The 24,163-nt window shown below is 37.7% G+C and overlaps 1 protein-coding gene across 5 annotated transcripts in view; it reads right to left on the bottom strand.

The window, feature by feature from the left end:
* LOC110827975 (uncharacterized) overlaps positions 1-24,163 on the bottom strand; it is a 289,498-nt gene that overhangs the window by 240,591 nt on the left and 24,744 nt on the right. Inside the window, exon 2 of one of the 5 annotated variants that reach the window (XM_087354847.1) lies at positions 10,928-11,004. The exons of the other annotated variants lie outside the window; for them this stretch is intronic. Coding sequence (XP_087210973.1) covers positions 10,928-10,955 — 28 coding nt within the window. The 5' untranslated portion in view covers positions 10,956-11,004. The remainder of the gene's footprint in view (positions 1-10,927; positions 11,005-24,163) is intronic. 5 annotated transcript variants of the gene reach the window in all.

Below are 24,163 nucleotides of genomic sequence, written 5' to 3'. Positions count from 1 at the left end.
CATCAGGGCGATGAGTATGAAGATTTCTGTCTTCTGGGTTGTTGCGCTGTGTAGTCTGGTCGATGTTAACCAACGTTTCAGAGGTCATACTGCCTCCTTCATCAGGGCGATTCTTAGTATGAAGATTTCTGTCTTCTGGGTTGTTGCGCTGTGTAGTCTGGACGATGTTAACCAACGTTTCAGAGGCCATTCTGGTAGATGTTAACCAACGTTTCAGAGGTCACACTGTCTCCGTCATCAGGGCGATGAGTATGAAGATTTCTGTCTTCTGGGTTGTTGCGCTGTGTAGTCTGGTCGATGTTTACCAACGTTTCAGAGGTCATACTACCTCCGTCATCAGGGCGATGAATATGAAGATTTTTGTCTTCTGGGTTGTTGGGCTGTGTAGTCTGGTCGATGTTAACCAACGTTTCAGAGGTCATACTGCCTCCGTCATCAGGGCGATGAGTATGAAGATTTCTGTCTTCTGGGTTGTTGCGCTGTGTAGTCTGGTCGATGTTAACCAACGTTTCAGAGGTCATACTGCCTCCTTCATCAGGGCGATTCTTAGTATGAAGATTTCTGTCTTCTGGGTTGTTGCGCTGTGTAGTCTGGACGATGTTAACCAACGTTTCAGAGGTCATACTGCCTCCATCATCAGGGCGATGAGTATGAAGATTTCCGTCTTCTGGGTTGTTGCGCTGTGTAGTCTGGTAGATGTTTACCAACGTTTCAGAGGTCATACTGCCTCCATCACCAGGGCGATGAGTATGAAGATTTTTGTCTTCTGGGTTGTTGCGCTGTGTTGTCTGGTAGATGTTTACCAACATTTCAGAGGTCATACTGCCTCCATCATCAGGGCGATGAGTATGAAGATTTCTGTCTTCTGGGTTGTTGCGCTGTGTAGTCTGGTCGATGTTAACCAACGTTTCAGAGGTCATACTGCCTCCTTCATCAGGGCGATTCTTAGTATGAAGATTTCTGTCTTCTGGGTTGTTGCGCTGTGTAGTCTCGACGATGTTATCCAACTTTTCAGAGGTCATACTGCCTCCATCATCAGGGCGATGAGTATGAAGATTTCCGTCTTCTGGGTTGTTGCGCTGTGTAGTCTGGTCGATGTCAACCAACGTTTGAGAGGTCATACTGCCTCTGTCACCAGGGCGATGAGTATGAAGATTTCTGTCTTCTGGGTTGTTGCGCTGTGTAGTCTGGTCGATGTCAACCAACGTTTCAGAGGTCATACTGCCTCCGTCACCAGGGCGATGAGTATGAAGATTTCTGTCTTCTGGGTTGTTGCGCCGTGTTGTCTGGTCGATGTTAACCAACGTTTCAGAGGTCATACTGCCTCCATCATCAGGGCGATGAGTATGAAGATTTCTCTCTTCTGGGTTGTTGCGCTGTGTAGTCTGGTCGATATTAACCAACGTTTCAGAGGTCATACTGCCTCCATCATCAGGGCGATTAAAAATATGAAGATTTCTGTCTTCTGGGTTGTTGCGCTGTGTAGTCTGGTCGATGTTAACCAACGTTTCAGAGGTCATACTGCCTCCTTCATCAGGGCGATTCTTAGTATGAAGATTTCTGTCTTCTGGGTTGTTGCGCTGTGTAGTCTGGTCGATGTTAACCAACGTTTCAGAGGTCATACTGCCTCCTTCATCAGGGCGATTCTTAGTATGAAGATTTCTGTCTTCTGGGTTGTTGCGCTGTGTAGTCTGGACGATGTTAACCAACGTTTCAGAGGTCATACTGCCTCCATCATCAGGGCGATGAGTATGAAGATTTCCGTCTTCTGGGTTGTTGCGCTGTGTAGTCTGGTCGATGTCAACCAACGTTTCAGAGGTCATACTGCCTCCGTCACCAGGGCGATGAGTATGAAGATTTCTGTCTTCTGGGTTGTTGCGCTGTGTAGTCTGGTCGATGTTAACCAACGTTTCAGAGGTCATACTGCCTCCTTCATCAGGGCGATTCTTAGTATGAAGATTTCTGTCTTCTGGGTTGTTGCGCTGTGTAGTCTGGACGATGTTAACCAACGTTTCAGAGGTCATACTGCCTCCATCATCAGGGCGATGAGTATGAAGATTTCCGTCTTCTGGGTTGTTGCGCTGTGTAGTCTGGTCGATGTCAACCAACGTTTCAGAGGTCATACTGCCTCCGTCACCAGGGCGAGGAGTATGAAGATTTCTGTCTTCTGGGTTGTTGCGCTGTGTAGTCTGGTCGATGTTAACCAACGTTTCAGAGGTCATACTGCCTCCGTCATCAGGGCGATGAGTATGAAGATTTCTGTCTTCTGGGTTGTTGCGCTGTGTAGTCTGGTCGATATTAACCAACGTTTCAGAGGTCATACTGCCTCCTTCATCAGGGCGATTCTTAGTATGAAGATTTCTGTCTTCTGGGTTGTTGCGCTGTGTAGTCTGGACGATGTTAACCAACGTTTCAGAGGTCATACTGCCTCCATCATCAGGGCGATGAGTATGAAGATTTCCGTCTTCTGGGTTGTTGCGCTGTGTAGTCTGGTCGATGTCAACCAACGTTTCAGAGGTCATACTGCCTCCGTCACCAGGGCGATGAGTATGAAGATTTCTGTCTTCTGGGTTGTTGCGCTGTGTAGTCTGGTCGATGTTAACCAACGTTTCAGAGGTCATACTGCCTCCTTCATCAGGGCGATTCTTAGCATGAAGATTTCTGTCTTCTGGGTTGTTGCGCTGTGTAGTCTGGACGATGTTAACCAACGTTTCAGAGGTCATACTGCCTCCATCATCAGGGCGATGAGTATGAAGATTTCCGTCTTCTGGGTTGTTGCGCTGTGTAGTCTGGTCGATGTCAACCAACGTTTCAGAGGTCATACTGCCTCCGTCACCAGGGCGATGAGTATGAAGATTTCTGTGTTCAGGGTTGTTGCGCTGTGTAGTCTGGTCGATGTTAACCAACGTTTCAGAGGTCATACTGCCTCCGTCATCAGGGCGATGAGTATGAAGATTTCTGTCTTCTGGGTTGTTGCGCTGTGTAGTCTGGTCGATGTTAACCAACGTTTCAGAGGTCATACTGCCTCCTTCATCAGGGCGATTCTTAGTATGAAGATTTCTGTCTTCTGGTTTGTTGCGCTGTGTAGTCTGGACGATGTTAACCAACGTTTCAGAGGTCATACTGCCTCCATCATCAGGGCGATGAGTATGAAGATTTCCGTCTTCTGGGTTGTTGCGCTGTGTAGTCTGGTCGATGTCAACCAACGTTTCAGAGGTCATACTGTCTCCGTCACCAGGGCGATGAGTATGAAGATTTCTGTCTTCTGGGTTGTTGCGCTGTGTAGTCTGGTCGATGTTAGCCAACGTTTCAGAGGTCATACTGCCTCCGTCATCAGGGCGATGAGTATGAAGATTTCTGTCTTCTGGGTTGTTGCGCTGTGTAGTCTGGTCGATGTTAACCAACGTTTCAGAGGTCATACTGCCTCCGTCATCAGGGCGATGATTATGAAGATTTCTGTCTTCTGGGTTGTTGCGCTGTGTAGTCTGGTCGATGTTAACCAACGTTTCAGAGGTCATAATGCCTCCGATATCAGAGTATGAAGATTTCTGAGTTCCGGGATGTTGCGATGTGTAGTATGGTAGATGTTAACCAACGTTTCAGAGGCCATTCTGGTAGATGTTAACCAACGTTTCAGAGGTCACACTGTCTCCGTCATCAGAGCGATGAGTATGAAGATTTCTGTCTTCTGGGTTGTTGCGCTGTGTAGTCTGGTCGATGTTTACCAACGTTTCAGAGGTCATACTACCTCCGTCATCAGGGCGATGAGTATGAAGATTTCTGTCTTCAGGGTTGTTGCGCTGTGTAGTCTGGTCGATGTTTACCAACGTTTCAGACGTCATACTACCTCCGTCATCACTGCGATGAGTATGAAGATTTCTGTCTTCTGGGTTGTTGCGCTGTGTAGTCTGGTCGACGTCAAGCAACGTTTCAGAGGTCATACTGCCTCCTTCATCAGGGCGTTTCTTAGTATGAAGATTTCTGTCTTCTGGGTTGTTGCGCTGTGTAGTCTGGTCGATGTTAGCCAACGTTTCAGAGGTCATACTGCCTCCGTCATCAGGGCGATGAGTATGAAGATTTCTGTCTTCTGGGTTGTTGCGCTGTGTTGTCTGGTCGATGTTAACCAACGTTTCAGAGGTCATACTGCCTCCATCATCAGGGCGATGAGTATGAAGATTTCTGTCTTCTGGGTTGTTGCGCTGTGTAGTCTGGTCGATGTTAACCAACGTTTCAGAGGTCATACTGCCTCCGTCATCAGGGCGATGAGTATGAAGATTTCCGTCTTCTGGGTTGTTGCGCTGTGTAGTCTGGTCGATGTTAACCAACGTTTCAGAGGTCATACTGCCTCCGTCATCAGGGCGTTGGTTAACATCGACCAGACTACACAGCGCAACCACCCAGAAGACAGAAATTTTCGGCCCAACAATAGTTTTATGAGCAAATATTTTAAGTAAACTTAAACAAGAAGTTAATTCAGGAATAGAAGTGTGTCCATTTCACTCGTTGCTGCTGACACCATGAATCACAAATCCGGAGTTCTTAGTCTATAAAACATTTGTTTGAAAAGTTTAATGTAAAGTACCATTAACAAACACAAAAGTAATAATTATGCAAGAAAATATTCTGTGAAATTCGTCTCTTAGACTCCATTACATAACGAGTTCCACATCTTATGCGAGGGCACAGTGGCAACCTTTACAGAGCTGGCTATTACTTAAGTAACGAAATACATCGGTAGCAAAAACACATTCCAGGGGGTAAGTTAAGAAACTTCATAGTTTCAAACGTGAGTAATTTCTACTCTCATTAAACGCAGCTTCCTAAGTTGTTCCTGTTAGTAATTTACTCAGTGGCTCGAGTGAGAATCCCTTGAAATTCATCGAAATAATCATTGTGTTGTACCTATTGAATTACCAGTCAAGAAAGCTGAGAAAATATGAAGTATTAAACACGCAAAACATTATCCCGTAAGGGCTAAAATCTCGTAACAGCATTACTTTGACGACTGTTGTAACAACATACACATAAAATATTATGCCGTAAGTTCCAGAATCCCTAAACATCAAATGGCACCAACCAAATAACACTTCCTTAACGCAAACTGATTTCAAGCATATTTCCAAGTTGTGCATCGAGTTTCAAATTAATGTTCATATGTATTTATTCCCACATTTTGTGAGTTTTTTTTTTTGTTTTATTTGGCTTTATCGTGTTTAACGAATTTTATTTCTACTATTTATTCTTTTACGTCCCACGGCTGGATGGTGTGGTGATGTCTTTTTATTCCAGGACTTTCACTTTTTTACTTTGTCTGGAGATAGGTATTAGCTCTATGTAGTGGCCCCAATTGTGTAGAAACCTGAAGACGGAGATAGAGTCCCATCTCAGAAACGTCGTTTTACGTTTTATATTTTACTAGACGATGAATAATATCCAAGGAAATTTTTATTCAAATCACTCTTCACCATCGTCAAGAAGTTTTAGATTTGATATATTTTGTAAAGTCTTATTGTGAGTGTACATGAATACTGGAAAGCCTAATTTGTTTTTTCATGAAGTCGTTACTTTATTAGCTAATATTAAGTAAAAAACTCATTAATTTCTCTTCCGCTTAATTATTATATTCTCAACTAATATATTCACCCTTATATTTATATCTAATATATACATTGTCATTTTACAATTATGAAACCGTCACACAAAGAATTCCGCTCTAAGTATCAGTTTCATATTTATGTTACTACATTTTCAACAGGCTCTATGAAATATCAGTTCGCGCTGATAAAAACTTAAAACCATTTTTATCAATCCAAGCACCCAACCCATATAAAACAAATTTCGGCATATCGCTGCAGTGTGTCCATGTATCACGATAACGGAGCTGATTAAATAAGTGTTAACCTCATAATAAGGATCTGAAATGAGCTAAATGGAACATTATATTGCAGCACACAATGCCATTTACTCAAGTGGCGATGTTGAAAAAATTATTTGCGAGCAGTAATACATCATTTGTAATGGAAACTGAAAAAGATTCACACAATAAGGAGGACAGATTTTGGTAAAATTAAGCGTATTTTACATGAAGACTCAGTATTCTGTATATTAATAGCTAGAAAGCACAGAAGTAAAAAATAAACCTTCGTTGTTCATTAAAGGAATATTATTGTTATTACATTCAGAATTAAAATCGACTGAAATACTTTCACTGTAAATTTTACAGTATGGTATGTTTTATTTCTTTTTGTGTAATATTTTATATTCTGAATTCTAAATATCACCCATAAACCCATATTACAACATCTAAAAAAATAAAAACATCATAACATTAGAAAGAGGGTCAGAAAGTAGTTACAAGCAAGGGGTTATTAAGTGGGGATTAGATGGTGATAAGGGAAGTGAAGTGTCTTAGTCTCCAAGTGATGATGGGTTGTAGTTCTTTGGGATAAAATTTTCATGTACTGAGAGCGGACTTTATATTCTACTCTAAGTATTGTGATTAATTAGTGGATGTGTGTTTTGTATTGTGTGTCAGTTGTTTTATTTTGAGTGTGGTGTGTTGTATTGTTGTGTCTCAATGTTTTGTTGTGTGAGTGCATCAGTTCATGACGTATGTAATTCATTACTGTTATTGTCTTATGTCTAGGTGGCATTAATTTTTAAGTTAAGTACTTTAGGTTAGATGGTTTTGTAATCTTATGAGTTGTTTTATTTTGAGTGGGATGTGTTGTTTTGTTGTGTCTTATTGTTTTTGTTGTGTCTTATGTTTTTTGTGTCTCATTGTTTTGTTGTGTCTTATTGTTTTTGTTGTGTCTTATGTTTTTTTGTGTCTCATTGTTTTGTTGTGTCTTATTGTAGGTCACTGCCACTTATTTGCAGTCATTAATAAGTAATAATAATAATATACGTGTTTGTAGGTTGTGAATGATAATCACAATAATCCAGTAACGTTTTAATTACAAAACCTAAATGCAACCGCAAAAAAAATAATGAACAGGACGTATTTTAACGGCCGTACTGGTTCTTTACTGGCGCTCGACATTATCGTCTCTGAAGTAGATTTTTACTCTAAGTTCCTAAATTGATGTTGATGTGTGCAACGCAGTTATGAAGAGCCTGCAGACACATTGATCTCATAATAATCCCTATTTCAACAAGCCTTTGATTAACTATTATAACATCAGCTCAAATCTCGGTTTAAACCAGGCAATAAACGTATTGCAATCTGCTTTTACGATCGTGCAATTTAACGTAGACGTCTAACTTGGTTACAGCACAGTCACCATTTGCACCCAACGCAGTTACAGGGACGGAAATGTGTCAGACGATTACAGCATTTCTCTGGTGCATGGACTACGTACAAACTCTCATCAAAGCGAAATAACAAATTTCTCATCCGCGAAATTAAAGAAATAAGAATAGAAACCAATTTAAAACATATTCTTATGCACAATACATAAGGAAGTTTCATAACATTTGCTCTTCCTCAATTATTATTAAAATTATCATATAAAACAACAACAAAAACTTGGAATCTGAAAAGTTGGCGTAACTTAACTGTTTCCTGCTTTCATTAAACCCCAGTGAACACAGCGGTATGACCGGGAGACACGGAAAGGTCAACACATATTTCTTCATTCATGCCAATGCGTGAAGAGCATCCAGTACACTGTTCTCCATTTCTTAATCTTCCACAACTTAGAGCCTTTATTTTGGCTTCGGCGACGAAAAATAATGTCCAAAGAAATTTCATTTAACTCTTCTATTAACAAGCCCTCCGGGCTGATAATATATGTTTCTGTTCGTATAAATCATTACAAGACTGACACATTACTTTTATTCAACGCAGACTTAACTTCACTAAATAAATTTTATCTTATGAAAAAGATTTCAAGGATCACTGAGAAACAGAAATCTTCTACTCCGTATGTTTATATGTAATAGACCTATGCTGAGTCCCTATAAACATCCCGAAACATAGTGTCATTTACGTTACAAACGATAAGTTAATGTTTATGGCGTTTCACGATTCGCATTTCAACAACAGATCATAACACTGAAGATGAGACGTTAGACGTACGTACTTTACATGTAGGTTTACGAGCGTCACGTCAAAAGACAATGCTCAATTAAGTCTATTTTGATTATATGATAGACGTTTCTTTTTTTCTTTTTTCAAATTCTATGCTCAAAAGTTTCACTTTCTTGTCTGTTTACCCGTGCTTCGTTCGGTACCAAAATTAAAATGCGGAGATATTTCAAACGTTAACAGACAGATTTTTGTGAAACTCGTTATGAGCAGCTTGTTTCCATGGTATCCCATCTGGGTAGGCTAACTGTTTATTCCGTGTAACCCATCAACAGTATTACCATATTATACCTCTGACGCTGTTTGGAGTTCCAGGTACAGTGGCCAGAATCAAAGTGAGCGTTTCGCTTACGTCACTAGCTTGCGAGTAAAAAGAAAACTACGCAATCCAAATACAGGAACTGGATCAGCAGAGCCGTGTTCTCTTGCAAAAGTTTACCGACGTAACAGAGGAACTTGCTGCTTCCATCTTCAGGGCGACGAGTAAAATGATGGAAGCAACAAACACCTTTGATGTCGACGGTAAAAGCTGTCGCCACCGACGTCATAAGAACCTCAGATCTAATCAGAATCTTTGAATACCAATGTTGTAGGGTACACAAACAATGAGATCGCAGTGGCGAAATTTTAGTTTCAGAAACTGTTTCAATATAATCTAAGCAAATTAAAAGATTCATCACATGTCAGCAGCCTGTACTCGTGTTTCCATCTGTGTCAGTTTACGTGTAACAACTTCGCATATTCTCTGAGGTTCTACTCTTGTGGACTAGTGTTTATAGCAGATGGTGGTGTCGTGGTAATAAAAAGAGTTCACTGTTCCACAAAACGAAACCAGTCAAGAACCGTAATCCGATGAAAGGAGACCAGCGGTTTATAATAAACTCTGCTGTTCACAGAATAAGCTACCCTTATGGCCCTTCCTAACTGGGTTTATGAACTTCATGGTGCCTAAGTAAATTTCATATCAAAGAAGGGATGCAGACACTTGGTCGCCATGCGCCACTGCTTCCTTCCATCTTCTGTCCCTGGTATATGTTAAAGAAGTTCTCCTTGTCTCCCGAATTTGGGCTTCGTATCAACCAAACTTCACGAAGTCCGTTCTTAGTCAATGAGTTAAAGCAAACTTCAGACCAACTTCAACTTTCACGAAAATGGCAATGTGTCATACATAATACATGATCAAGCCATAAATAAAGTACAGACATTGCATTCATGCCCTTTCAATTTGCTTGTCTCCGTGAAGCAGTGCATTTGAATAAGGTAATACTCCAACACTTTGTACAAGCCGTAAGAACAAAATTAATTACTTAAGACTTGGTCGGTAAAATATACAGAATCCAGTCTTCAAGTAATGCTAGTGATGTGTTCATATTTTCAGAAATTTCTACAGAAAAATCCATCATTCCGATACTGAAAAATGCGCTATTCGCTTTGGAATAAAAATTTCCAATCGCACAACTTCAAAATTCTGTAAGCCATTTACCTATGACAGAGGAGTGAAATATTATCTTGTCTGCTTCTCTCACATTTTCAACCCATTAGCAGCCACAACTTTTGACAAATAATAATTTCAGTTTCAATTTACTCTTCTAAATCACAAAGGAAAACGCAAGGAACAAAATTATTTGCAAATCTCTTCCGATGTTATTCGGATTAAAGAACACAACATCTGAAAAAATACCGCAAAAAATGCAATAATAGTTTCTTATTGCAAATTTTACTTTGATACAAAAAACATGTTTTGAGAGTTTGGCATTCAAAGCATTAATTTGTTAGCAATTATTAACACGTTTATGTTTAAGCAGAGGAATATGTAAGCACCTTCCCTCTAAGTCTCAAAACCAGCAAATAAGATGCCATCTAGTTATTGTAGGTTCCTTTGTATGTGAGAATTTAAATAATTCACAGCGGTACCACAGACACCCCGACAACTGGAAGTAACTTCTGCGCCAAGTTTGAAAACGTAGTTGTGAGCCATCTTCCTACCCAGTCTCCACACCCTATAAACTATGTTTGGACTTTGACGCGGTGTTCAAAATCTCACTGCTGCTAGTATGACGTCTTTGAGAAAGCAACAATGGAATTATAATGAACTCGAAATTCAAGGCACCTGCGTTCTATATGAAAGGGTAAATGATTTGAAAAAAAGTCCAACAAATTTTTCGATATTATCACTAAAAATTAACAAAACTTAACACTGTGTTACGATGTTCTAATTAAAATATGCCAATATTCATAAATATGCAGAATGCCTAAATATACGTCACAGCGCGCTTTGTTCTTAAGGATTTTGCTACGTATATCTGAAATCTATTACAGAATGCTCAATTATGTTCTATTCTTTCTATAAAGTAGAAAAAGACACTTTCTTATATGCATTTGCCAAATTTACTGGACACAACACTATTTTGAATGTAACGTTATGTCAATAGTAAACAACTGTCATAAATCCAACCTACCAAACTACACGATTAAAAATTACATACTGCCAGTCTCAGCACGTTGTCGACTTTCGTATCTACTATACAAACTTTTTGAAGATTCTGTACAATGATAATATTTTAAATTCTCAGACAATTATATTCTACAATCAAGTAAGCCCTATCAAAGTGCCTGGTAAGCATTCTAATTTTGGCAGTAAATTACCACACTAGTAATGAATATTATTTTATACGTAGAATGGCATTAATTTTCTCTTTATTTTATTTACGACCACACGGAAGATTAAATCTGAATACTGTAGCTTATGTATTTACAGACTGTAATCCACAAATCATTGTTTTTATAAGTCCATAAAATCTTGTACTTCCTGACGGCTAATATTTTATGTTTACTCACCCATTTCAAATTCCAAATAACCCGCCATAAATATAACACGCTAACAGGTTCACAGCGGCTCCACGATGTTCACTTACCTGAAAAAATAAAGATCATTACACACAAATTATTAGTAATCCATAACAGGACAAATGACAATATTCAGTACATTAACCTAGTCACTGCTTATTATCATATGAATTGCTCTGGTCTCTCCCGGAATATATTGCACTTCGTAGTACGAGCGAGGGCCAGCAAATAAACAGACAAACAAACAATTAATTATTATAGTAACGGATTTTGATAAAGGATTATTTGAATCGACGTACATTTTATCTGAACCAGACGAACAAACGTGTTAAAATTAATCGTACATTGGAGTACCGGCAGGATTTTACCACGGACAAATCATGAGTTGTAAAATTATGGTTATATGACGCCGGCAATTGCAGATGGCTGCCTCTGTATAGGTCTGATGATGGATGACGGTTAATAGGTGCGCTTATAATCTCCCTCATGTCATCACTTTTATATCCGCTTTGATAATAGATACAGTAGTAAATATTTCAAGCGAAAAATTATTGTATATTGGTTGTGTGGGGTTACAATTAATAGTCACTATTTTAATCATTCGTGAAGCACGCAGCCAATACATAACGACTTGGCCATTAGTTACATGATAATGGCGGTAGACTGGCATAATTACGCTACTCAAAATGTTTCAGGGGAGGAGAATTTTGAGAGATTCCATTCATCTGAAACGATAACAACAATAATAAATTTACAGTAATGATAAATTTATATGAAGCCCTGTAAAATACTCCAGACTGAAATATAAAAGACGTCCATTTTGTGAACAGCGTACGTCTTGGAGACGATATTAAAATTAGCACTTCAGGAATTTCGAATGTATCTTCCAGAAGCATAGCATATTAAAGCTAGAATACTGGTCACTTTCATAATCACATTTGTAGTTTACATACATACAGACCACAAAATCTCAAACTCTAATCCACTTGCACATGACGGGAACTTCAGTATACAGCCTGGTGTTTATAAAGAATGAAAAGTTTAACTTCAGCGAAGTGCATGCACTTCGCAAACACATTCCTTGTTATTGTATACATGCACATTCCATTTTGGAGATGACGTTCATATGTCCTGGATACAGATCTGCTGTTACAAAGCAAACCACATTAAACAGAAGCTGCCACAGAGGTCAGAAACTATTATTCCTTGTATTCCAGAATTTTCCTCACATCATATATGTTTAAGTGGATTGTATAGCTCAATGAGATATGTATTTTACCTCATGTTATGCACGTTCACCAAGAAGACTACCGCAATGTTTGCAGAAACATTCAAAAAATCCTCAACATTCAAGGTAGTTCATCCCCAAAAGTTACACATTAAACTTCAGTAAAGGAAACCTAAGGACAATTAATAATCCAAATATGTTATGCAATTTCCGACATGAGCGTTCAGATGACAGCAGTGTAACACTCTCAACATTTGTAAAAAAAAATTTAATATACCAAAAGAAATTTAGCTCATTTATGCAAATTAAACTGTGGCTTTTGCTAACATCATGTAAAACTTAATTTCATTTAAAATTTTTTACATATTCCATTGGGCCTTTATCCACTACATCACTGGTCAAAGATTTTTTCACTTTGGTGTAAAACTTAAGAGGCTACGTCTCTATTACTCCGAGATGTGTCAGCGAGCACTAAAGTGTAACAATAATTATCAAATTATAATTTGAAAAAAGATAGTAAAATGGCAGAATTCCAGTGTCCAGACATTCCACGGCCAAAGAACGAAGATGGAATGGTAGCCACTCAGAACTACAATAACACGTGCAGCATTCAGAGCAATGCATGCATGCACATGCATATATGTATATATGGGAGATAATGTAATTACGGAAACCGCTGTCGGCGCAGAAGAGAATTATACTTTTAAAGTTGCTAATTTCTGCTGCAGGTACAATGAGAAACGGAAAGAAACATTTCCACAAAAGAATGAGTAATAATAGAAGCAGTTAGGCCTGTAATGAACGCGTATCGAATTAAAAGATGACCTGTTTAAATATGTTATAGCAGACAGCGCTGCAAACATATTCCAAAGTATTTACGTTGGAATATCTGCAGTCTACCGCAAAAGAATTTGGTGCTTCAATGAAAGTAGGAAACACTTAAGTTACGTAAAGTTTTCATATTCCAACTTTTTGTTGTAGGACATAAACGGACGTACGGACAGAATATGAAGAATTGTCTCTATCTTCAGGGAGATGGAGAGTACAGTTCCGTCCATAACGTTGGCAACAACCTACAATACTTCTCGGCGTTATAACTCAGACGACAGCAATCTGAAGTTAGAAATGGGAGAGGTCACAGCAGCCTATTCATAAAGATGCATTAGAACATAACAGTAACAGTTTAGCTAAATTGCTTCTAACAGCCAATGTCCGTCACGCTTGACTGTCAACAAATGCGAAAAAATCCGAAATTAAATTCAGACGGTGGAGACTCTGGCAGCATCAAATGTAACCGAGGATATGGTGGCACCTATGGTGGGGTCTGGCAGAGTCTTTGATGCGAATCTGGAGTCAGGCGGGTCAGTTTTGTGTTGGTGTTGGCGTTTGGCAGGAATTTGACTTCAATTGCGGCTGAGCATAAATGTATAAATAATCTCACTAAATACTTCTTCATTAATGTGTTAAAGAGAAACAATTCAATTCTTGATTAAATAAAACAGGGTGGTCCAAATTCTTCCTTCTATCGGGCCAAGAATAGCTTTCCCGTTGGACCCAAGGGCCAAGAAACTGCACCTCCCGAAACTTTTTTAAACTAATAGCCAACGTGTTACTGTGGGCTAAAAAAGTGTCAGAACTACGATCTCTTCAAATTTTTCGGAGCAAATAAAATGGATGAGCTTGTAGTACAAATAACAAATTAACAAATAATTTTAAGGGTTTAGTTACATGTGGTCTTGGGTCGGATGTGACCCGCGGGGCGCCAGTTGGATCACACCGAGTTAAACAACGAAGGCAATCATATATTTGTACTTTTTAAGTCTATTTCGCGACGTGCTCTGTTCCGCTGTTCTTGTGAATTATCGAATGACAGTGGGCATACAAGCAGTGTACATTATTCTGTGCTTCTCTTTAAATCTGAGAGTGAAACAGGCAGCAAATACGTTCGTTTTGTGTAAATCTGTTCTTTCTCATGCAGAAACCAAGTATTTTAAAATGACGCTCATTTATAAATGCACGAAGACAGCTTAATAATGTCGGGGTCTCTCTGAAAAGCTTTCGACGCCGTCAGTGTTTTGCTCATACGTTTATCTATTGTTATCCAACACCTGGTGTTGAATAGACTGGAGTTAACACGAGTGGGTGTGGATGACTCCCTTGACGTCGGCCGTCCCTTGTTATCACTCTTATCCTCTTTGGTCTATCGTGGTAACAATACCCACCCGTTGGTCCGTGGCTGCATGAATTGTTCTGCGGGGGTTGTTCAGTGTTGACTACTATTGTCTACACAAATCGACAGCAAACTGATACAGGATGTGGGACACTGGATGGGTGACAAAGCAAGAGTACATAACATAACACGCCGCTCTAAAATATGCACAGTATAAATACGGTACACAATATGGCTTCTGTAAACCTCATCTCTGCCTGCAACCCTCCTCGTAGGCACAACGCTCAACCACAATAGCATTTGCAGAATATCAGATAAGCATCTATGAACGCACGTGGTGTTTCTGAAACACACGAAACAATTTACGGTCGTGTTCTGTGCACAAAGACGACAAAATATGGACCTTCAGACCTGACCTGGGTGAAATTTCATATGTGGGCCAATCTTACAAATATTGTAATGTAACGGCAGCCAATTATTCAGCGGAATTACAACAGCGAGCAGAACATGGATGCAAGTTAATTTGTAACACGCCTGTAATTTTGGAGCATATCCGATAATCATTAATGAGACGCGGTGTGAAAGCAAACAACAATATTTTAAGCATTATTTGTAATTGGCTGTTGTCCAAACAGCAAACAGCAAACAGTAACGCTGAAATCAGAGACTTGTAAATTACCATTTCATGTGGAGAGTTTTACACATTATTTCTCATCATTCTCCTTCGTCCCTACATTAAATGGAACATAGCTCAAAGTCGAAGCACCAAAGGGCCTGTGTTTAAACAGGTTTATTCTTATTTTTTAATAAAACACGTTTCCAAATTTGTGCCGCGTATTTCGGAAACGTGTTTATATTGTAAATAGCTAAGTACTGTCATAAACAGTGACTTATCGCACTGCGGATAATCTATTTCCTTATACGCATTTGATAGGGGTACGTTGCAGGTCGACATGTAGGATAACTACGACTGAGCTTTGAAGGGCAAAGGTTGTGATTTGCAATGTTTTTTCAAGTAAGATAACAGGTCTTTAAACCAAACAGTTTATTAGTAGTTTTAAAATGTATAAAACCAGATTTAACTTGTAGATTGTGTACTAACGGTAACACAAAACCATTAATATATCGCAACCAACCCCCCATTCGGGAGGGGTTAGATTAGTTTCTTACTCAAGGGTTAAAACACTTGATGAGACACTAAACTAACCCCCCTTCGGGAGGGTTAGTTTAGTGTCTTATACAAGATTAAAATGCAACCAACCCCCCCGAAGAGGGGGTTGGTCAAGTGTTATAACCCTCCATTCGGGGGGGGTTTAGTTTAGTTTCTTACACAAGATTTTAAAACGTAACCAAACTCCCCGAAGGGGGGGTTAGTTTAGTGTCTTACTCAGGATTTTATAACGCAACCCCCCCCCCCCCCCGAGGAGCTCCGAAAGGAGCGCTCTGCTCTAGTAAGATAAAAACGTAAGACTGGGCGAATAAATCTTATATTGTAAACAGAACCGTGTTTCCACATTGTCGGCGATTTGACATGCTTATGTGAACTTAACTCACGGCAATTCTTGGTTAGTAAATAAAATGGTATATTTTTCTGTCAGCTGGGAGCATTCATAATGCAAAGGTGGGGAGAACAAATGTCGAAACTCTGTGTATTCCGTTAAGGATTATACCTTTCCAGTTTTGTTTAGATCCACTTCTGGGTCCAAAGGAACATTACGATAAGGAACTAAATCGTTTCGACATTTATGATCTACCCAGCATGGCCTACGATAAAATTTAAAACCTAACTTTTAATGAACACATAAAAATCCCCAGTTCTCAGATACTGAGGTACATATTTTCCATTCGCAATATATTTTGTAAGTTCTCTATTTTAAACACACTTTTCTAGAAATGTATAAATTCTTACTGAAGTATACTCAGGAAGGATTTATTTACGAGTAACTCAACATTTCAGATTTTTATGGGATTAGAAGCTTGAAATAAATAACTCCCTTACTTCACTGCAGTCACAACCCCCACTTACCTGCTACTAATTTAATGGGGGGAAATTCGGCGAGTTAAAATTTCATTTGTCTATTTAATGCGACTCTGCAAGATTGTCATAAATAATACCGTAATAGTATACACTATGCACAAATATGAAACAACTCAGCCAGCACTCAAGCTTCTCCTGTCTTAACCTTTTGGGCCCTACCGAAACATTCACATATAGAAACAGAAACCAAACTCTTAACACAGAAGCACAGGCTTAAAAAATGGGCATACGTCCGTTTTGTTTCACTGTCCAGAACAAAAGCAAGAGTCTGACAAATTTCCAAAATCGCCATACTGCCTATTTTCATGCTAAAAATATGTTTTTTATGTAGATATTATAACAAGTGATGTGACGCTACAGCTGACTGTCTAAACTCTACCCAAAATTAAATATAAACAAGTTTAAAATTAACGGATAATATGTTCCTCTAATTGAGATGTCGGACATCCAGTATTTTAAGGCTAATTAAACCTTCACATCATACGAGCATAGTAACGTTCCCAGAAAACGTATCTGACAAAAAATCTCTTTAGCAAACTCTAAAATTTTGTAAATGTAAAATTCATACTATTTTATATGCAGTATTGTTCATACAATTTCAAAATAATCTTCCAAAATAGAATAACTCCCTTACAGTCACTACGGTATTTTGTTTTTCGTATTTTTGTATCTCAATTCAGCGCTAAAATAAAAAAAGAATTCCAGTCCAGTAACTACCTAGAAACAAAACGTCATTAAAAGATTAAAGAGCTTATATTGTCTCACAGTCTATTCTGGAAACAATGCATAAGCTTCTCTTCAAAATACATTATAACAGAATTACAGTTTATAAAGTAGGTTACTTATAAAACTAAATGCAGCAAAGCAATTCTTGATCAGTACTATAAAACACCTGTCTCAAATTAAGAAATAACGTTAGCAGTTCCTGCATGTTACATGTTTAAATGGTGAAGATAAAACTTCCCTTCTCCAACATCGGTACATCTGAAATTGCTAGTTTCTGTTAAACAGAGGGTGTCAGCTAACTGACAAAGGCTTTCAAAAGAGATTTTCTTCCAGTAGAAAGCATAAACCATTGTATTTTCACTGTTAAAGACAACTGACGGACTGGCGCGAACAGGTTACAACATGACGTAACCTGCGTGTGTTCGTATATAGTCACTGAGATATATTATATTCGAATTGTATTGAATTGCAGCCAACAATATATACTCAATACGACTGCGTGACTTTTCTATCATTCTGTATTTGTATATACATAGTTAGTGTTTACGTTAGAATGTGAATTAGTTTAACATTTCGGAGATTCTTCTTTGAGTAGGCACATAGAAGATGTATGCATATACCAGTTCAACAAAAACGTAACCAGGTATTCTCAACCTTAAATCACTCCATACGAACACTACATACTTGTGTTTTATGACGGATAAATATGACACAAACTGATTCAGTTCAAAATGAGGAAATACTATTCGATTTTGCCTTCTGTTAATTTTAAACGTGTTCAGCAGCAAAATAATACAATCGGCTGCGTCATTATTTACTTCGATGGCATTAAACAGGAACATATGAAGTGAAGTAGAGCAAATATTTGAAAACGATCTGATCACCTGCATTCACTGTGTGTGTTTCAACTGATAAACCTAGAGGGAGGGTCACAATTGAAGTTTCTTTTGAAAGATTGTGGAGAATGACACGCACCCGTCCATGACGCAACCTCCAAACTCAGTAATGTTGTTTCTTTAAATATTTATTCAGAATTCAAATATCAACAACAACAAAAAGTCCATATACTATTAACGGCTCCCTGAATCACTCTGCATATTTCAGATTACCAAAAGAAAAGCCAGATAGTACCCCGAGTTTAATTAAAATAAACAGCAACATAATAAATAAATGAATTTCTTATTTCTTATAACAGCCCTACGTATAGCCTATAGGCATATGTTCACGATGACAAATGTTATATTACAAGTATAAAATTCCCGTTTAAATTCAGCAGGGAATTATTTCGTATCTTCATCACTTCCCCCCCCCCCACTCTTCCTTTATTTATCCCGTTCGTAACTTCATCTCCCGAAGACTTAATTCTAAACGCTGATTAATGACAGCAGAGCACGTGAAATAGGAAGTTTCTTCCGATAAATGATCATTATTACATAACACACCAGTCATAAAGTTTTTACCATTATATATATATATATATATATATATATATATATATAAATATGAGGTAGTATAGCTGCGTCATATTGTGATATTAATTAAAATAATTATTATATTTGTTTACCGTCAAATCACAATAAAATAGTAAGATAAGATAATTAATCAATAACGAACCTTGTTCCGAGATGGTAACACTTCTGGATATCTCCTCTGAACACAACTGAACCGATTGCTATTTCATATATGACTGGTATAAACATCAATAACACCACCTCAACAATAATGTTATATTAATAATATCTAGACACAACTTCCATAAAATATACTGAAAAAGATGATAAAATTATAAAATTGTAAAAACTATAAATAATTGTAATTTGAGTTTAAAAGTTTATAATTTACACCTGATGACGGTTTGATAAACCGAAACATGTTGTGAATGTTCCGATGTAAATCGAATGCTCGATATGGAACATAAGATGATATTTTAATCATTTTAATTATCTTATCTTACTATTTTATTGTGATTTGACGGTAAACAAATATAATAATTATTTTAATATAAATATATGTTAAATATTAAGTATTTATCTCCTTGGCGCAAAGTGTTAAGTCTCGTCGCTTGACGCATTCTTAAACAGCAGTGAACATCTATCGCCTCTCCACTAAACACAAAAGATTTAATAAGTACGATACGCCTGAAGATGGCGTTGTATCTTTTATCGTTAATTTATTAATTCCCGTTTGTTTCATCAGTGTTTCTTGTCAGATAACTTCGATGTCCTACATTAAGCAAAAAGATAACACTTCACGAACAAAGACAAACATTCAGATACACAATCTTCCGAAAACTTTCCGTTTCCACCTACTGCGTTTGTTAGAAAGTTGCTGGTTCATTAAATTTAAATCTTACATTGTTTTTGCTCTGTTTTTCAGGAACAAATATATTCTCAAATAACCAATGTTCCTTTTTAATCAGGTTTTGCTATATAACCATTATCCTGTCTAACATTATGTTAGCATCTCATCCCCAATTAAAATTCAGTTATCCAGTTTCAAACCCGCACAGCCCCTATTGTAAATACTTCTTCGGTTCCTCTTCTCCCTGTGTCCAAACTCATTATGAGCTGACCATCTGTGTGTACTGGGTCAACAACTCTGTCAGTCAGATTAGGATCAATTATTTTTTGCTTTTCAATATATCCGTTTCTATAGAATAGGTTTGCACCCTTCAGCCCTCTTTTCCTATATGCCAACGGCGAAACTCTCCTCATACCTACCCCTCCCCCACAGGCTATATATCAATGTCTAGAGTGTCATTTGGAAAATTATTGGCCCCATTTGACCAATTTGCCCGTAACACACGGAATCGAAGCAACGATGCAAAATGCAATGATGTCAGCTGCCAACGACGTAAAAGCACACTATCGTTAGCTTGATCTCGGTTGTTTTGTTACTGCGTCAGGGTGAAAGAAAATGTTCTGACCCGCAAACCGGGTCGCCTCAGCAACGCAAAAACATACTTACCGGTACGTTCAAAGCCGAACCAAATCCCCAGGAATACTACAAACAAATATTCTAATAGTCGAGGCGCTATATTTATCATCCACTTCGTTGTGTTTACAAGTCACGTTACCTGGTTTTCTATCCACCCCCATGTGACTGCGTTCTTGCGTGATCTGCCAGCAAAAGATAAGTATTACTCCAAGTGATTTAATACAGTATTTCAGTAGCTTAAAGTTACAGCTACGCAAACCAAGCGATCACGAACAAAATTAGGCCTAATTCTGATATCTGTATGAGCGTGTTTGATAAGCATGATACTTTTCGAAATCTTAATTGCTGAGATAAACGGATTGTTATTGGTTGTTTATAAATACTTTTGGGAATACAAATATAAGCCAAAACTCGTTTATAATTCAGTATGTTAAATAGCCATTTACTTGAATTTCGACAATAATTCCAAAAATATCGATCATTCAGCACACATTTTCTGTAGAAAGATACAATAGTTTACTTTTACTGTAGTAGATATATTTATTCCAGATCCTATGAAATTAAATTTTTTACGCAAACAGCATTAATAAATTACAAACTTCTGGCTTATACATTGGTAGTTACAGGACGTGATATACTCTCCTAAAATCAGTTATTATTCTTGTTTTTTGTTATTATTATTCATTAGAGTAAAATTTAATCTCGAAATAATTTCTAAATCACACAGAACTCATAAAACGAGAAAAGGTTCATCTTTCATAAATCAGTGTAATGGAACACAACCATAACCTCAAAGAACTAAATAAACTGCGGCACTACTTCACGGTATGTACAATCAAATAGCCACAAGGTAGTCATTTAACACTTCGCTTTGAAAATGGATACAGTATTGCCGAAACGTCGGTCATACAGCCTATATATGTTACCGTCACGAGAAAACGTAATCCATTGGCGATCTTTAATCGCCGTGGAAGCCCAAATTATTTTAATTACTTCCTCTATTGAAGATTATATTGCAGACTGAATTTTCATTTCGTACACAAAAAAAAAGTCAGGTTAGGTTGGAGCTCCACGTTGAAGTGCAGCTCACCTTTAACGTTTGCTGTTAACACATACAAATTTAATGCATAATTGTGGTATGCCGTATTCAACCCATTGTTATGCTACGGCCAGCCACCGGCTGCTGTGAAAGTTAAATCAATTTTGTAGCAGTCCGCGGTGGCTGCAGACTATTCCTCACCTAATAACAAGCTGCACTGCATGCATATGTATGACGGAATGGCGGCATCTAAAAGCTCCACAAATTCTTCGCATCATAACTAGGTGAGGATGATTGGTCGCATTCATGCTCACGTCGATTTATTCCTTAAATTATTATTATTGCTAGTTTTTGTAATTACCGATTTTTTCAGTTTAATATCACACGTAAATATGAACTGATTTTATTTATCTTAGAACACTTTATTCCAGACGGCGACATCTCGATGCGTTATTTCTTGTTAATGTGTTTAAGGGCAAAATAAATTGCCATTCCATTATGGACGCTGTTGGTTTACGTGTGCCGGCGAGGCAAATAAGAGAATTTTCTACTTTTAGTGTGAGCAGTGCGCTAAGACATAGTCCTTCAGCCAGGTGCGTCATCGCTGCAAATGACGTATGTAAATCTTTGGACGTATTTAGCATAAACATTGTCTCCCTTGAGGACACGTTCTCAATAAGGGAAATGATCTAGATAGGTTGTCTTGATAGATGATCTAGCTAGGTTATCTGTTTTTTTTGTATTTCTTTAACGTTTTACATTTATATTAGTGTTCCCTAGGTGAATTATTTGTTTTTATTTACATTCCTTCATTTATTTTCTTTGTGTATAATATTGTTTCTATTTTGTGTTTGCCTGTACTTGGCTGTTATATTTAATACCGTACATGTATAAGTTTAATTCATCTGTTTGTGTACTATTTTTCATTATTATTTTATTATTGTTGTATTTGTAATGTTATACATTTATTATTATCGAACTTAATGTAATCATTGTATTATATTTCATCTTGTGCTGTTCAGTGCTTTACTGTTATTGGCCTTATCTGGCCGTTTTCAAGCACTTAAATAAATGAACTGAATTTAATTTAATTGAATTATCAGTGTTTGCCTGTTATTGCCTTCTTGCTCTTTGGCGAACACTTAAATAAATGAATTGAATTGAATTGAATTGAATTGAATTAATACTGTTATTGTAAAATCCTTGCTCCTGCAGAGAATTAAACTCTGGGATTTCATTATAATAATATTTTTTGTCAACACAGCAATGTTAAATTAAATGAATGAATAATCTAGCAGACCGCCTTCTTAAATAAGTTTTTCATCCCTTAAGATAATTTATTGTCACGGATTAGGGCCACGTTCAAGGCCTTACGGTACGTAAGTTCATCAAGAGCAGCTTCAGTCTGACATTCCCAAAAACGTACCCACTATCTATTTCAGTCCCTGAACCTAAACTCTCTGACTGAAACACGTTTTAGCATTGGTTTCTCTCTAGAGGAACAAAATAGGAATTTTAAAATAGTAAAGGGCCGACAGGACTCAGTTAGGACAGTAAGTTATTTCTGATTGGTGAAATGCAATACATCATTGAACAAGAACATATAAACGGAGCATACGTCCTCATGTTCATGCAAGTTCCTGACTCTGCTCCCCAGCAAATACTAGGCCACACGTTGCCAACTTCCTTGATTTTTTAGTTGTCTCTAAACTGTTGTGACTTACAGACAGTGACAAATTGGCGTTACCAACGAATTTATCACATCAATATAAAGATATATATCGTTCTATTCTATGCTGTTTCTTTACGATCTGTTAATTATTGTTTAATGTTGCTTTAGTTTGTAGAATGCACATTTGGCTGTGTATATTTGGCGACAAGTTTCAAATGCTGTGATCGTAAGTAAAGCTACCTCATTTATGTCAATGTTATGACGCAAGCGATTTCTCATTTCCTGTTCAAACATTACTGAGAAGAATCTAATAAAGAAGCAACACTGATCAATTTAAATTTGATAGGCATCTTCCGAAATGGTACAAGCAGCATTCTGGGTTATACTGTGTCAATATGATTCAGGCTTCTGCCTGCAATGGAGGTCAACTCTATCCTTCACCGTTATTGGAAGTTGGACGACAGCTACGCAAATACTGGAGGTTCCCCACCATTTTCGTTTCCTCGTAGAAGATTGACGCTCCTGGCAGCTTATAGGGTGATTTTTAACTTGCTTCTCAACTCTGTAATAAAATTTACCACACCAAAGTTTCGGAATTCTGTCGTCGTTAATTTCCTTGCAAATATTTGAGACAGATTGTTAGAACTGAATGTCATTTGGCTCTGTACTTTGACAAAATAAAAATGAAAGCTGAAGTAGTTTAAGTAATAAACATTACAACCACAAAACAAAAATGTGTGTGTATGTGTGGGTGGGTGTTAGATTGCTGAAGTCCACAAATTACGCCCAGGATCCTGCCTAAATTAACCAAAGTAATTTCATGGGTCTACTGGCCTTTATCTTACAAATTCCTTATTTAAATATGCTACATTATGTTATTTTCTCACATCTGAAATTTCTTCTTACGCACATTTTAACAGCTCAATCGATATAATAAAATTCGAAGGTGATGTCACAAAGGAAATCAATTCAAATACGTGAGATGTGAGGGTGTTGGGTGGACAGACGTTGTCCAAAACTTACAAAACATAACGTTGGCAGCCAAAATATCGAAAAATTAAGACACTGGCCAAAAAAATGAACTTCTTGGCTGTGATTAATTAAACTAATCTGTCAAATATATCATGGATTGTACTTTACGTAACTATGTATACAAAACAGTAAAGGCACCTAACCAAAACAGAACTGAGCACCGTAAGAGAATTTCGAGATAACATTTCATCACCCTGACACGAATATTTTGCGTGAACCTACCAAATGCGAACAGTAAACTTCTGATAACGTTAAGTCCTGTACCACACATTGATTATACAAGCCACAGATATGACCACACTCGTTTACTTTAATCTGAGAGTGGAAGAGAGTGGACCTAATACATTTATAAAATTCAACTCCGGTCTTCACGCGAGACTACGGG

Source organism: Zootermopsis nevadensis, unplaced genomic scaffold, assembly GCF_977971745.1.
Source record: "Zootermopsis nevadensis isolate Lab colony 2312 unplaced genomic scaffold, Znev_1.0 Znev_ptg000024l, whole genome shotgun sequence".
In the NCBI taxonomy this organism is placed as follows: Eukaryota; Metazoa; Arthropoda; class Insecta; order Blattodea; family Termopsidae; genus Zootermopsis; species Zootermopsis nevadensis.
Note: the sequence above shows the minus strand (reverse complement) of the source record. Positions and strands in the feature narration are given on the sequence as shown.